The sequence below is a fragment of the Octopus sinensis genome, linkage group LG11 (assembly GCF_006345805.1).
Source record: "Octopus sinensis linkage group LG11, ASM634580v1, whole genome shotgun sequence".
NCBI classification, from domain to species: Eukaryota; Metazoa; Mollusca; class Cephalopoda; order Octopoda; family Octopodidae; genus Octopus; species Octopus sinensis.
In genome coordinates, this window is record NC_043007.1 from 15167001 (window position 1) to 15182000 (window position 15000).

Here is a 15000-nt window from a genome sequence, read left to right on the forward strand (position 1 = left end):
CTTGAAAGAAGGATCAGAATTTATACTGAACAAGGCCACCAGTTCACCATTAGAACAAACTTCACCTGCGCATCAGAAAACTTAATTTACGTCAAACATGCGCAGGCTGCAATAGGCAGTATATAGGCCATACAAAAAATAGCTTACGTAACAGGATGGCGGTGCATAAATCACAAATTAGAAACCCTGATTACCGCAAAATACCGTCAGCGGACACATAGATAGATGTGCTGGAAATGTAAATCCGAAATTTACAACTAACCCGCTCTATAAATTCAGTGACAACGCCACCTTCCACACACGCCAAAATAAAGAACTATATTTCATAAAAAAATTTAGACCAAGTTTAAACACCCTGAGCCAGGAATACTAAAACAAAAGATAAGTCCTCCGAAAAGGAGAAGCAAAATTCCACCACGGCCGCTACCTTAAACAGACACTCGCTCTGACGGAAATATGCCTTAGTAAAAAAAAGGGAAAACAATTCTTTCGTGCAAATCTGACCCTGATACATACGATACAGCTAAGGGTCAGACCCGATTCTGATTGGTCAACAAGTTGATGACGTCTAGTTCTGCTAGAATGGACAGGATACAAACAGGGGACAGTCATTAGTCAGAATATTGATGACCTCCTTTTCTGCTTGACTAGTCACCTAACAAGTACAGACAGGGGGCAGATCTAATGTAGCTATAAGTCGTGATTGGGCAGAATCTGGATGACGTCCCGTTCTGCTTGACTAACGAAGCGACTGGTCAAAACAGGAAACAGACAAGAGGCAGTTATAATGCAGCGATTGGTCAAAATGATGATGACGTTCCGTTCTGCTTGACTAAAGCCACCTAACGAAACGATTGGTCAAAACATTGATGACGTCACGCTACGCTGGACTGACCACGTAACAGGCATTATAAAACCAAGCACTTCACAAGACTCACTAGAACCACCCAGCGAACACCCACCATGGGTCATCACAATTGCTTAAGGTAAAAATGAATTCCTCGCTCTTTCAGAAACATCAATCTTCTGTATTGACTGCTTTCTACCACTTTGATCTGTTTTTTGCATTGAATACGTATCGCCACCGTGGGCCACTGCATCGAACACTTTGAACATATAGCATGAATGAACTTACTTCAAACTATATATCAACTATACATGAACTCTAAGATGTCTGACTCCGTTGTGTATTATAAATGAATTTCTTGTGTTTGACGGCATGAGCTGTCTTTTTTTATATATATAACTTTTTTTGATAAGGTTCATTTCAGGAACTGAAACATGTTATAATGTATATATAAAAATTAAAAATTGTATAATATAGCAGCACTTTCAAACTTCATTTTTTTACACAAATATATTATATATATATATATATATATATTATATATATATATATATAGATAGATAGATATAGATACATACATACATACATAGTTGGAATTTATAGAAAAATCAAAAGACGAAGACAGGCAAGCAAGTGTATTAGATTGACGCCCAGGAAAATGGAAGTCTTTTTACATTTCGAGCCGACGCACTTCGACAGAAAGGAATAGACGAGAGAATGAAAAAAACCTGTAGAGTTTAGTGGCCCAACATAGCGAATATGTATGTATATATATATATATATATATATATATACATACACATATACATACATACATTCATACATACATATATACATACATATATACATACATACATACATACATACATACATACATACATACATACATACATACATACATACATACATACATACATGCATATATTAAATAAGAGCGCCAACAGGTTAAAGGTTCAGTAAAAATGTTTCAGACACATTTCTTTTTATAAATAATTCGACTAAATCATTAAGAAAGCGGTTTTCAATGATGTAAACAAATTATTCTTGAATAAAAATGCGTCTGAAACAGCTGTAGTGAACTTTTAACTCATTTCTCTTCTTATTTTACGTAAACACTATTCCTCGAACCTTTCTATATTAAGTCTGGAACTTACATTGGGTCGTGAAATTGCATGCTAGTGTGCATGAGTGTATAATTTCATGTACATATAATTGTATACGTATGTGTATGTGTGCGTGTATGTACATATTTCTGTAAGTGTACGAATATGTCTCTATACGCGTGGGTAGATAGGGGTGTGTTTGCGAATAGGATATACACTAACATACCCCTATCTGTGAAGATCTCGACCCTCGTTTGGTATCCTTAATATTAAAATACTTTGATTTAAATGAACCTACAAATAACTAATTACACACACACAAGCACATATACACACAGACACACACACACACGCAACAAACACACAAACAAACTCACACATGCACACATGTTTGACAACTAGTGTTGGTTAGTTTTACGTTCACGTAACTTAGCAGTTCGGCAAACGATAATGGTGGAATAAATAATAGACTTAAATAAATAAAAGTAAAAGACCTGGGCCGATTCTCTTTCTTTACTACCCACAAAGGGGCTAAACACAGAGAGGACAAACAATGACAGACAAACAGATTAAGTCGATTATATCGACCCCAGTGCGTAACTGGTACTTATTTAATCGAGCCCGAAAGGATGAAAGGCAAAGTCGACTACGGCGGAATTTGAACTCAGAACGTAGCGGCAGACGAAATACCGATAAGCATTTCGCCCGGCGTGCTAACGATTCTGCCAACTAAAACCTTCAAAATGGCGTCCCAGCATGGCTGCAGTCCAATGACTAACAAGTAAACGGTAAAAGATAAAAGAAATAATTGTATTCGGTACTTGTCATATTATATCGTGATTATATTTTTAAGTTACACAATACTGCACTGCATGGTTTTTGTTGTCGTTACTTCGGTGTAGTCTCTCATATCGTCGAATTAAATGCTATTCTGTTGAAAGGATAGAATGTTGCGAAATCTTACCATCTCCATCTACCTCATTAATCATGTCTTCAAGTTCCTGTTGAGACGGATTCTGTCCAAGAGATCGCATAACAGTTCCAAGTTCTTTGCAACTGATGGTGCCATCACCGTCTTTGTCAAACAATGAGAAAGCCTCTTTGAATTCTACAAAAGATAAAAAAAAAGAAGATAAATAGCAAAGCAAAAATATAAGAGGAAAAGCGATAATGTTTCAATAGATTTAGAACAGAGGAAAACTGACTATGAAAATCAATGAAACAATTCAAGTGATTTATTTCAAATTTTAACGCTCACGCTTCTACAGACACATACGCGTATTTATATATGCATGTAATTATTCTCCACTAGTCTTCTCTACTCTAGGTACAAGGCCCGGAAATTTTGGGGAGGGGGGGCCAGTCGATTAGATCGACCCCAGTACGAAACTAGTACTTAATCTATCGACCCAGAAAGGATGAAAGGCAAAGTCAAATTTGCGCGGAATTTGAACTCAGAACGTTCAGATAGGTGAAATACCTATTTCTTTACTACCCACAAGGAGCTAAACACAGAGAGAAGAAACAAGGACAGACAAACGGATTAAGTCGATTATATCGACCCCAGTGCGTAACTGGTACTTATCTAATCGACCCCGAAAAGATGAAAGGCAAAGTCGACCTCGGCGGAATTTGAACTCAGAACGAAGCGGCAGACGAAATACCTATTTCTTTACTACCCACAAGGGGCTAAACACAGATGGGACAAACAAGGACAGAAACGGATTAAGTCGATTATATCGACCCCAGTGCGTAACTGGTACTTAATTTATCGACCCCGAAAGGATGAAAGACAAAGTCGACCTCGGCGGAATTTGAACTCAGAACGTAGCGGCAGACAAAATAACGCAAAGCATTTCGCCCGGCGTGCTAACGTTTCTGCCAGCTCGCTGCCAGTTAACTATTTTACATTGCAGTCATGAGGCTTCGGGTTCGATCGTAGGCACACACTGTGCCTCCCTGAACTAGTGTTTTTTGTCATAATCTGACTTCGACCCAAACTGTGTAAATGAATTGGGGTACATGATCTTTAGGTATAATTTATATGAATAACATTTTCCTATTTGGTTCTGCCTGAGAATTTCGTTAAGAGTACACTTGCTTGTAGGATATTCAGCCAATTATTTAATGTGAATGTAGTTCCGTTGATTCAACAACCGGAATGTTCTTCGTCGAGATCGATGGTTCTTCCATTGACAAAATGCACTCATAGACCAGATATACGTACATTCATACGAACATACAAATATATGCATGCGTTTCTATATATATATGTGCGTGCGTGCGTGTGTGTGTGTGTGTGTGTGTGTGTGTGTGTGTGTGTGTGTGCGTGTGTATGTGTGTGTGTGTGCACGGCTGTTCTGTAGGAAGTAAAGTCGGCAGCAGCATCAAAGAATAAAGAAGCTTAGCATTGAATAGAATAATTGCTACGGTGAACCAGTGACCGACACACACATACACACACATGCACACGCACACATACATACGCACACACACGTGCATGCAGGCATAATTTAAATATACGTACATGCTCACTGAGATACTGTCATACATATATGCATACAGGCACATACAAATATTTATGTGTGTATACATATGTATACATATATATAAACCTATATATATATACATATATATATGTGGTATATATATATATATATATATATTATATAATATATATATACATATCTGTCTGTCTGTTTATCTATCTATCTATCTATCTATCTATCTATCTATCTATCTTTCTATCTCTGTCTGTCTATCTATCTATCTATCTATCTATCTATCTATTTATTTATATTTCTCTATATATATATCTGTCTACCTATCTATCTAGGTAGATAGATGTATTTATGTATGTGTGTAAATATATATGTATGTTTAGTTTACTAGTTCACCGTAGAAAGTGTTGCATTTATTAATAAGCTTCTTTATTCTCTCTCCTGCTACTGCCGCCTTTAGTTCGTATAGTGCAATAGTGCACTTTCTTTCGGTCAGAGAAGCATTCAGTCCCAGTACACGGCTTTTATCGAAAAGATATGGTTTCTGTGTTACTGAGTTGGTGGGGCATAATTATGGCCGCTTTTCCTGAATAATCTGACAGTTAAAAAGAATGGCCTTAAGAAGTGATTTATCAAGTTAACGAGTGGTTTTGGTGATGTACTGAAAAGTCTGTTATAATCCAGCAAATTTCGTTCTATGGTAAAAGACGTTCCGTTTATAAACCTCCGGTCATTTTCAAACAGAATATATCAAGTAATTACACCGAGGAAGAAGCATATTAGCCATTTAAAGGCACACAAAGACTTAGCTTCACTTTAACATTTATTGGCTGGTGCCAAACATTTTGTCGTACCAACAGCGACAGGATCACTGATGCGGTTACACAGTATGTAGTAACATGATATGAAACCCATTCTTCATTTTCTAAGACCGTAGTGTGAGTTTAGAAAGTAATTGGTTGCTGCGTCTATGAGATCGATCGACTGCTTAGAGGTCCCAACGTTGTTGGTGTTTCGCCCCAAGTCAGCAAACCTACAATCAAATACAGACCATGGTTACGTATCAAATACAAACTATGACTGCCCCGTTATTTTGATGCAAAGGAATACATTATCCAATGTGTTCCGCCATTAAAAAAGTATTCAGTAGAGATTTGGCAGATATTCCTATCAGATAGATTGCTGACTTAATACAACAATTCGACGTGTGGGTCGTTGAAATTGGTTGTCATCATGAGAAGAGACAATATTATGAAAGGCGGCGAACTGGCAGAAACATTAGCATCTCTGTCTCTCTCTCCTCTCTCTCTCTCTCTATATATATATATATATATACAGGTGACTAAAGGTGGTGCTCCAGCATGGCCGCAGTCAAATGACTGAAACAAGTAAAAGAGTAAAAGAGGTGGAGGCGTGGCTGTGTGGTAAAAAGCTTGCTTCCCAACCACATGGTTCTGAGTTCGGTCCCACTGCGTAGCACCTTGGGCAGGTGTCTTCTGTTATAGCCTGGGGTCTCGCGAGTGGATTTGGTGGACAGAAATTGAAAGAAACCCGTCGTATATATATATATATATATATGTGTGTGTGTGTGTGTGTGTGTATGTGTGTGTGTGTGTGTGTGTGTTTGTGTTTGTTTGTTTGTTCCCCCACCCACCCACCATCGTTTGACAACCGACGGTGCTATGTTTGCGTCCTCGCAACTTAGCGGCTCGGCTAAAGTGACCGATAGAATAAGTACTAGTCTTACAAAGACTAATTCCTGGAACTGATTTCTTCGACTAAAACCATTTAAGGTAGTGTTCCAGCATGGCCGCAGCCAAATGACTGAAACTTGTAAAAGAGTAAATGAATATGTATGTATATATATATATATATATATATATATATATACACTTTTGCACACACACATGCACATACATATATGAATGTATATATATATAAATGCATGTGTTTGCATATATGTATGTATATCTATATCTATATATACATATGCATGCATAAATATAGACACAACTATGTAAATATATATTATATATATTTATGTGTATATATATATTAAATATATATGTATGTATATATGTATATATATATATATATATATATATATATATATTATATATATATATATATATATTATATATATATATATGTATATATATGTATATATACATACATATATATATATTATATGTATACACATAAATAAAGACGTATTTTATTTCATTTATTTCATCTAGTTTCAGCTCACGAGCTGTGGCCATGCTGGGGCACCGCCATTAATACATTATATACAGTTCAACGAATCGCCATTATATGCATGTATATATATATTTTTTCACATATGTACACATATATTTAGATATATATGTGCTCACACATACACATATGCATCTACACACACCTAAATACGCGTATAAACACTCACACACACATATCTACATATAACTACGCAAATTGTTGTCCTAGTTTTCGTTACCTTAATAAGCAAAGCAGTAATTCGCTGATATAAGTCGATGTCGAATTATTACTAAAGATTCCATTCCTCTCTGCAATTTATACTACTTTGTTTTTCTCTTCACACAATCACCATCATCTAATATATATTATCGATTCCTTCTGTTATTGCTATTAGTTTCGCCGCAGTAACTATCACCTCTTTGAAAAAATAGTTTTTTTCTTCTAACCATTTCGTGCCAATTGGCTTTTAAATTCATGGTCAGGTTAATGAATGTACTCGGCCGTCATTAATACTGCTTTTCAAATTTGATTTTCGCCAGTTTTTAATGAAACTACAAACTATTGTCTTATGTTGGTTGATTGGTCTCTTTCTTTGCTTGATTGGATAACAGCAAAATATTGGATAATCCTAATGAGATGAAAACGAAAATGTTTCTTCACCTAAGATTTCCTGCAGTGTAAAGTGACACCGCAAAGAAAACAAAAACGGCTGTTAGTCTTACGTTGATAATATTATTGTTAATTCTGGTTTTGTATATATAATATATATATATATATTTATGTTGGTAAAAACGGTAAGATAACAAAAGAAAGAAAGAGACCTCAATATTATGTAAATAGAGGAAATCTATCTGTAAAATAATATGTTACATTTATTCGGTAGCCAAGATAAAGCTCTGAGTTTCGGATGCCGAGGTGGAAATCCACAACACCATCTCTTCGAAGAGTTTTATCTTGGCTACCGAATAATTGTCACATATTATTTTACACACACACACACACACACACACACACACACACACACACACACAGACACACAGAGACACACACACACACACCACACACACACACACACACACATATATATATATATATACATACAGATAGGTATACATACATACGTACATATATATATATATATATATATATGCTCGTGTTTCTCGGTTCTTACATAATGATTCCACATACAGATATATACACTCATGAAATTAGAAACATGTTGATATGCGGTAATACAGACACATATATGCATTAAAGAGGAATTACGTAATCATTTCCATTGGCTTACAGCTGTTTCTGGCACTAAAAGCATTGCATTTAGAGTTTAGCGGTGGTGCAATATCGCAACAGATATGCAGGTTAATTTAAAAAATTTCCGAAGAAGCTACAAGATTTTTTTCGACTACCTTTCTCTGGAGAAATGTAGAGTAAGTCAGAGAGTAAAAGTGAGAGTGAGTGAGAGAGAAAGAAAGAAAAAGAGAGAGACAGAGGAGGGAGGGAGGGAGGGAGGGAATCAGAGAGATGGACAGACAAAAGCAAGATACAGAGGAGAAAAAGACGTAGGAAGTCAATGAGAGACAATTGGAGAAACACAGCAGTGAAAAATTATGCTTTTAATTTTCTTTTTCTTGGTCTAATGAACTAAGTCTGTGTAGTCAGTATTTTGGCAGTTGTGAGGAAAAGATGAAGGACTTCCAGAAGATAAAGGGTTCAAAAGAGTGCACTATACTAGTAGGGAGTGAGTAGAAGTGTATAAAGGTTAATAAGAAGAAAAAAAACTGTTTCTCATAATTGTCTCGGCTCTCCTCCAGATCTTACCGGCAATTTGTTCGTCACTAAGATCACCAGCCTGTAATATAAAGAAAATTTTGTGAGAGTCATAGAGAAGAAAGGAAAAGCAAAGAATAAAACAGAAACAGAGACATAATTTAACATGATATCAATTGAGGTGTAGAATATAAAATATATCGATTTTACTGCAATTCTTTAGTTATTTTTATTGCATAAACATATAAATCTTATTTTGTTCTAAAGCCAAATCAATATAATTTTTTTTATATAAATCAGTTATACTAGAATCGACTTTGTCCTTGACCTTTTCAAGCTTTTGTAGTTTTTTGAGATTGATGGGGTTGTTGCTCTTGTTGCTCAGTTTGAAAGCACAATGACCAATGTTCGGATGGAAAATAAAGAAAAGAAAGAAACAAACAAACCCCAAAACAAGGACAACAACAAAACATATGTAGAAAAGGGCTCGAAAGCAAGACAGTCTTAGCGAAGACGGATTTCGTGTGTAATGTAGAGTCTAAAAGGAAAAACACAAGAAGGTAACATGAAGAGGAGAGACAAAGGATTAAGCGGTTCTAGGTGGGGAGGGTGGAAGCACATGGCCTAATGGTTAGAGCAGCGGTATCTCGGTCGAGGGATCGCGGGCTCGAATCTCAGACCGGGCGATGTGTGTGTTTATGAGCGAGCACCTAAGCTCCATGCGGCTCCTTCAGAAGGTAATGGCGAACTTCTGCTGATTCTTTCGCCACAACTTTCTCTCATTCTTTCCTCCTGCATCTTGCAGCTCACCTGCGACGGACCGGCGTCCCATCCAGGTGGGGAACCTATACGCCAATGAAACCGGGAAACCGGCCCTTATGAGCCAGGTATGGTTCGAGAAGAAACAAACAACAAGGTGGGGAGGAGGGTACAAGTGAGTACTGCCTCGAGTCTTAGGCCTAACAGTACCGGCTACCCGAGTTTCCATGGTGTATAAGTAATTGAGATCTCAACATCCCTTCCTGAATGGGACTCTAGTCCGTTACAGGGATCCTCATTTATAGCAGAGTGGACTGGAGCAAAGTGGAATAAAGCGTTTTACTCAAGAACTCAACTCACCACTCGGGAATCAAAACCACAATCTTACGAGTGCGAGTACTGGATTCTAACCACTAGACCACGCGCCCTCACAGAAAGGGTAAGCCTTTTGCCAATTCAAAAGCATTGATGGTTATAGTATTGTTATAGAAAAGACAGAAAAAAGTAGTAAATTCGTCTGCCAGTTGTAATATGTTCGTAAGTGAATCTTTGTCAATCCATCGATTTGCTTTTTTGTGTCTGCGTTGTGTTGTAAAAGCTTCATTCCGTGTAAGTGAGCAATGCTCTAAAAGTCTTAATTGAAACTTATAGGGATGTTTAAATTATCTCCTTACAAATATCACCGTGATCACCGTGACCGACCAGGCTATCAGATGTTGTTACACATCGCTGGTCACAATGCGCTTCGCATTGTTTTAGCCTTGAAATGACACCACCTCGCTGGCTAAGCGAGCAGGTCAATAGAAGAAAGAGTGAGAGAAAGTTGTGGCGAAAGAGTACAGCAGGGATCGCCACCACCCCCGCTGCCGGAGCCTCGTGGAGTTTTAGGTGTTTTCGCTCAATAAACACTCACAACGCCCGGTCTGGGAATCGAAACCGCGATCCTATGACCGCGAGTCCGCTGCCCTAACCACTAGGCCATTGCGCCTCCACCCTTACAAATATATCTTCACATATCTCTTACACCAAGATATAAGGTATGTCAACAGAAGAAAAAGAAACCAATAACCATATATATTGTGGCCAAGCTCTATAGCCATTATACAGGCTTTTATCAGAGATTGATTGAATAACCAGAGAGTTTTATTGGTTCAATGGGAGTTGATTATCATCTCATAATTGTTTTCGTATTGATTTCGTCGTCATCATCATCATGCTTGCTATTGTCCTTTTTTATTTCCATATCATATCTGAATGATCAGACTTATCATAAAAATCGTTCTATACGTAACTATTCCCACTTTTTAAGGGTTTACTGAACAGTATACTGTTTTTGACATATAAAAGATGGTAGAAGGTGAATCTACCAAGATTTCGCTGTTACTTATAGTAAGTTGTGTAGCCATTCAGAAGCTCTGTCGTCTCCTCCTCCTCAGCTTTGTTGTATTTGATGGCAGACATATATTCGGATCGGAGAGATGTGGCAGACATTTTCTTTTATATTCTTGGTAGTATGTACAATACACCCTTTGTACATTATATAGAATGTGTAGTTAGTCTTTCATTGTAATTTTCCTGGGAATATTACCGAGAAAGAAGGCGGTGAGCTGGCAGAATCTCAGCACGCTTTGTTTAAATGCTTAGCGGCATTTCATTTGTCTTTGCCTTCTGAGTTCAAACGCTGCCAAGGTTGACTTTGCCTTTCATCTTTTCGGAGTCAATAAAATAACTACCAGTCGATCATTGGGGTCGATGCAATCGACTTCATCCTTTCCCCGGAATTGCTGGCCTTGTGCCAAAATTTGAAACTTATATTACTTAGGCGATGAGATGGCAGAATCAGAATTTCTGAAAAACTGCTTTCCGTTATTTCTTCGGGCTCCTCACGTTCTGGGTTTAAATCTGGCCAGAGTGAGCATTGCCTTTCATGCTGGAGTTGATGGTATCCACTGAAAATCTCTAGCTTGTATCTAAATTGGAAGCTAATATCACAAGGAAAATGCAAAGAGATAGAGACGTTAGCGCATAAGAAACTATGTCTTGCGTTATTTCTCTTTAAGTTAAGTAAGCGTGGAGTTTAACATTATCTTTCGTTCTCTCAGAGTTGATGCTGGTTGATTGGTAGAATTATTAAAGCGTCAGTTGAAATGTCGTCTGGTATTTGTTGCGGTTCTGAGTTTTTATGTGATAGATGTTCGTTGCACCAAGGCGGCGAGCTGGCAAAAAACGTTAGCACGCCGGGCGAAATGCGTAGCCGTATTTCGTCTGCCGTTACGTTCTGAGTTCAAATTCCGCCGAGGTCGACTTTGCTTTTCATCCTTTCGGGGTCGATAAATTAAGTACCAGTTACGCACTGGGGTCGATGTAATCGACCTAATATGTTTGTCTGTCCTTGTTTTGTCCCCTCTGTGTTTAGCCCCTTGTGGGCAATAAAGAAATAAGATGTTCATCGCACCACTGCCAATTTGCTCACTGATACAGTTTTACTGTAACGAACCCAGCAACTGAGGTGCAGTAAGACCAGTACCACCGGATCGTATTGAAGAGATCAAATTTACATTTTGACAAATTGAAAATGAATCTGTTGCTGGTTTAACACTACTACAACCACCTTTGACTACCTGTAAGTGGAGTTAATTGTGGCAAGCACTCAGAGCGAGTTTCTGATCCCAAGATAACTCTCTCCTATTTCAGAAGTTTAGAAAATATTGAAAACAAAACGCCATCCATCCATGAGTAATGGCATTCTCCACATCAAAAGAGCTTGGGGATCTTTTCGGTTTGAACGGCAGTTTTTAACGTAAGTAACTAAAAAATTTTAAACTTCGTATACTGATAGAATGTGTTTATAAAACATCTTTTTCTCCTGGCTTTATTGAGAAAATTCTATAGTTTGTAAGATATTTGTTGTTTTTTTCTTCAATTTCTGCAATTTCAACAAATCAGTGACGTCTATTGAGTTAAAAAGCATTCTGTCCCTCGTTTAAGAAACAGATTAGGTTTATTTACATTTGTGAAGAAAAAAAGATAACCTTCCCCCACCCCTAACCCTAACCTAACTAACCCTATCTAACCCTAACTAACCCTAACCCTAAAAGAGATTGAAATGCAATAGATCGATTCTAGGGTTATAATTATGGGTGACAATTTCATATGACACCGCTAGAAAAAACTGCCATTCAAACCGAAAAGATTCCCAAAATGGTAATAAATTAAGTAATTTTATTGTTGATGGTATTGTTTCTTGTATTAGCTCTATGAGATTAATGAGTGTAAATGTGTTGAACGCCGCTGAGTTCTCTCCAAGCAGTGAGCATGTCGGCTTCGAGAAACTCATCACTCTCTCCAAATGACATCTACGAAATACGCATTAATTATGTATTGCTTCCGTTCTTAATGATTGCAGTAATATGTACGTTCCATTGTAACTAGTAAACTAAATGAACTGGGCCACATTAGATTGCATTATCTCAACAGTTCAGCACTGTTGATAAAAAAGGTGGAGTTTATCTCACTAATAAATTTATAATGATCATAATGCTTCGTGAAAAAAACATCTCAATCTTTACTCGTTAATAAAGCGATATATAAATTTTCCCATAAATCATCTTAATATAGAAGCCCTTATCTGGTTACTGGACCTGATAAAAAAAGACTGCCAAATCTTTCTCAGATTAAACTCTGTTGCTTTGGAAATTAATCTATTAACTCTCCACAGGGGGCGATAATTACATTTATGGCGTAGTTATTGCACTGTTACATTAACTGCTTTAGGTTGCCCATTCGTGTCGTATTCATTAATAATTGCAATTCGTCCTTGAAGAACAAGCGTGCTAACCGTCACATCCTACAGCAGTATCATAATTGCGTTGTAATTACAGTCTGGAATTGAAACTACGGCACCGTTATGGTTTTCAGGAAGTTTATCTATGCTTTTCCATCAATTCTGCTCTCCCCACGAACTTTCTAAGTAATGTAGTTTTGCTTCAAAGTAAGATATAGCTAATTACAACCAATTTAATATTGTTCTGCAAGAAATTATCAATAGAGATAATAGAGTTTTACTATTAAGGAAATTGTAATTAGTGAAAATAATTTTGTTATTGAACAGAAAAATATAATTGAGGATGATAAAATATTTCTTATTAAAGGATATTGTATTTAAAGGCAATATAATTTTCTTATGTAGGAAATGATCATATTTAAACATTTTAAAAAAGGCAACACGTATTATAAATGTATCGATTTTTGGAAATTTTCAGAGAACTGACAAGTTTTCAACTAAAATTAAAATAATGACTAATATGTTGAGCATAATTAGGTTGTTAATTAAGAACGATCTAGTTCAGAAACACTTTTATAAGGAGAAAAACTACCTATTCTCTGTCTCTCTGCTTCTCTGTCTCTCTCTCTGTTTCTCTGTCTGTCTCTCTCTCCCTTCTCTCTTTGTCTCTAACTCTGTCTCTTTATCTAAGTTTATCACTCGAATAATACCATCTACTTGAAGCATTACACTTCACTGCCAATGTATTTATTTATCAAAATATTCTAGGAATTTGTAAGAATTCTACTTTATACACTTAATTAAATTATCAATTAATCTCCTTTTCCGGCATGATTCGATATTTTACGAACATTTCAGGTTATTAAAGGGACGGCAAGTAATGGTGACGTTTATATTTTCGTTGATGACAATTATTAGAAATGTTGAACTTGAATTCAAAATGACTAACGACTAACATCACTCTTGAAACTTAAGAGCATCAACGAATTTGAATCAAACTGTTTTGATCTATGCATGTAACTCTGTTGAGTGCCAATAACTTTCTTGAGTGCCTTCTTTCGTTTTCCCACTCACTTGTGTATAGATTAGATGAGTTACAGTCTAAAATAACCGTCTCAGAGATAAATGTATCCATTGTACAGGTAAAGACAAGGATGAACAGGAGTTTATCAATATCTCCAGCTTTGCGCTGTTCGTTGATTATATTTGCTCTAACCTGGCACTCTGTGGGTTAAGATGACGATGGTTTCATTTGAGCAAATCAAGGGAACAGCATACTGGTAAAATAAACGTGCTTTAATGTAACTCTGAGGGAGATTCAGCGTGACACACAATGTGACAGACCCGGCCCTTTGTATTTTCGGTGCAACTTATTTTTGCCGGCTGAGTGATCTGGAGCAGCGTGAAGATAAAATATCTTGCTTAAGGACACAGGGTGCCACTGGGAATCGAACTCATGACCTTATGAGCGTGAGCTGATTCCCCTAACCGCTAAGTCATGCACCTTTTAAATATGGTATGCCGGTATGGTCGCAATCAGAGGACTCAGAACTCTTCTGACCATTTCATCATGTTGAACTTTTAATCCCTGCACATTTTTTTCTTTCTCCGTTTCTTTTTTCTCCTAAAAACCTTTCTGTTGAAGAGCGTCGACTCGAAACATCAAAGACTTTTGCTCTCTTCCCGAGCGTGAAACTAATGCAACCGCTTGTTGTTCCTTCACCAGTCTTCATCTTTTGTTTTCTGTAAATCTGAACTACACACATACATATGTATTTATATGTTTGTGTGCATGTATGTATATATATATATATATATATATATATATATATATATATATATATATATACACACACACACACACATATATATATATATGCATACATATACGTATACATGGACACACATACACGCAAACACACACTCACATCTATATTTATAAGAGAAACAAACATTCGCGTAATCTCACACACCAAGCACAGTCGTTGGCCTTCACATATC

The 15000-nt window shown here is 36.8% G+C and overlaps 1 protein-coding gene across 1 annotated transcript in view; it reads right to left on the minus strand.

The window, feature by feature from the left end:
• LOC115216969 (calmodulin-A-like) overlaps positions 1 to 15000 on the minus strand; it is a 63976-nt gene that overhangs the window by 16871 nt on the left and 32105 nt on the right. The window contains exons 2-3 of the mRNA XM_029786444.2: positions 8508 to 8538; positions 2915 to 3058 (exon numbers count right to left, since the gene is read on the minus strand). Coding sequence (XP_029642304.1) covers positions 2915 to 3058; positions 8508 to 8538 — 175 coding nt within the window. The remainder of the gene's footprint in view (positions 1 to 2914; positions 3059 to 8507; positions 8539 to 15000) is intronic.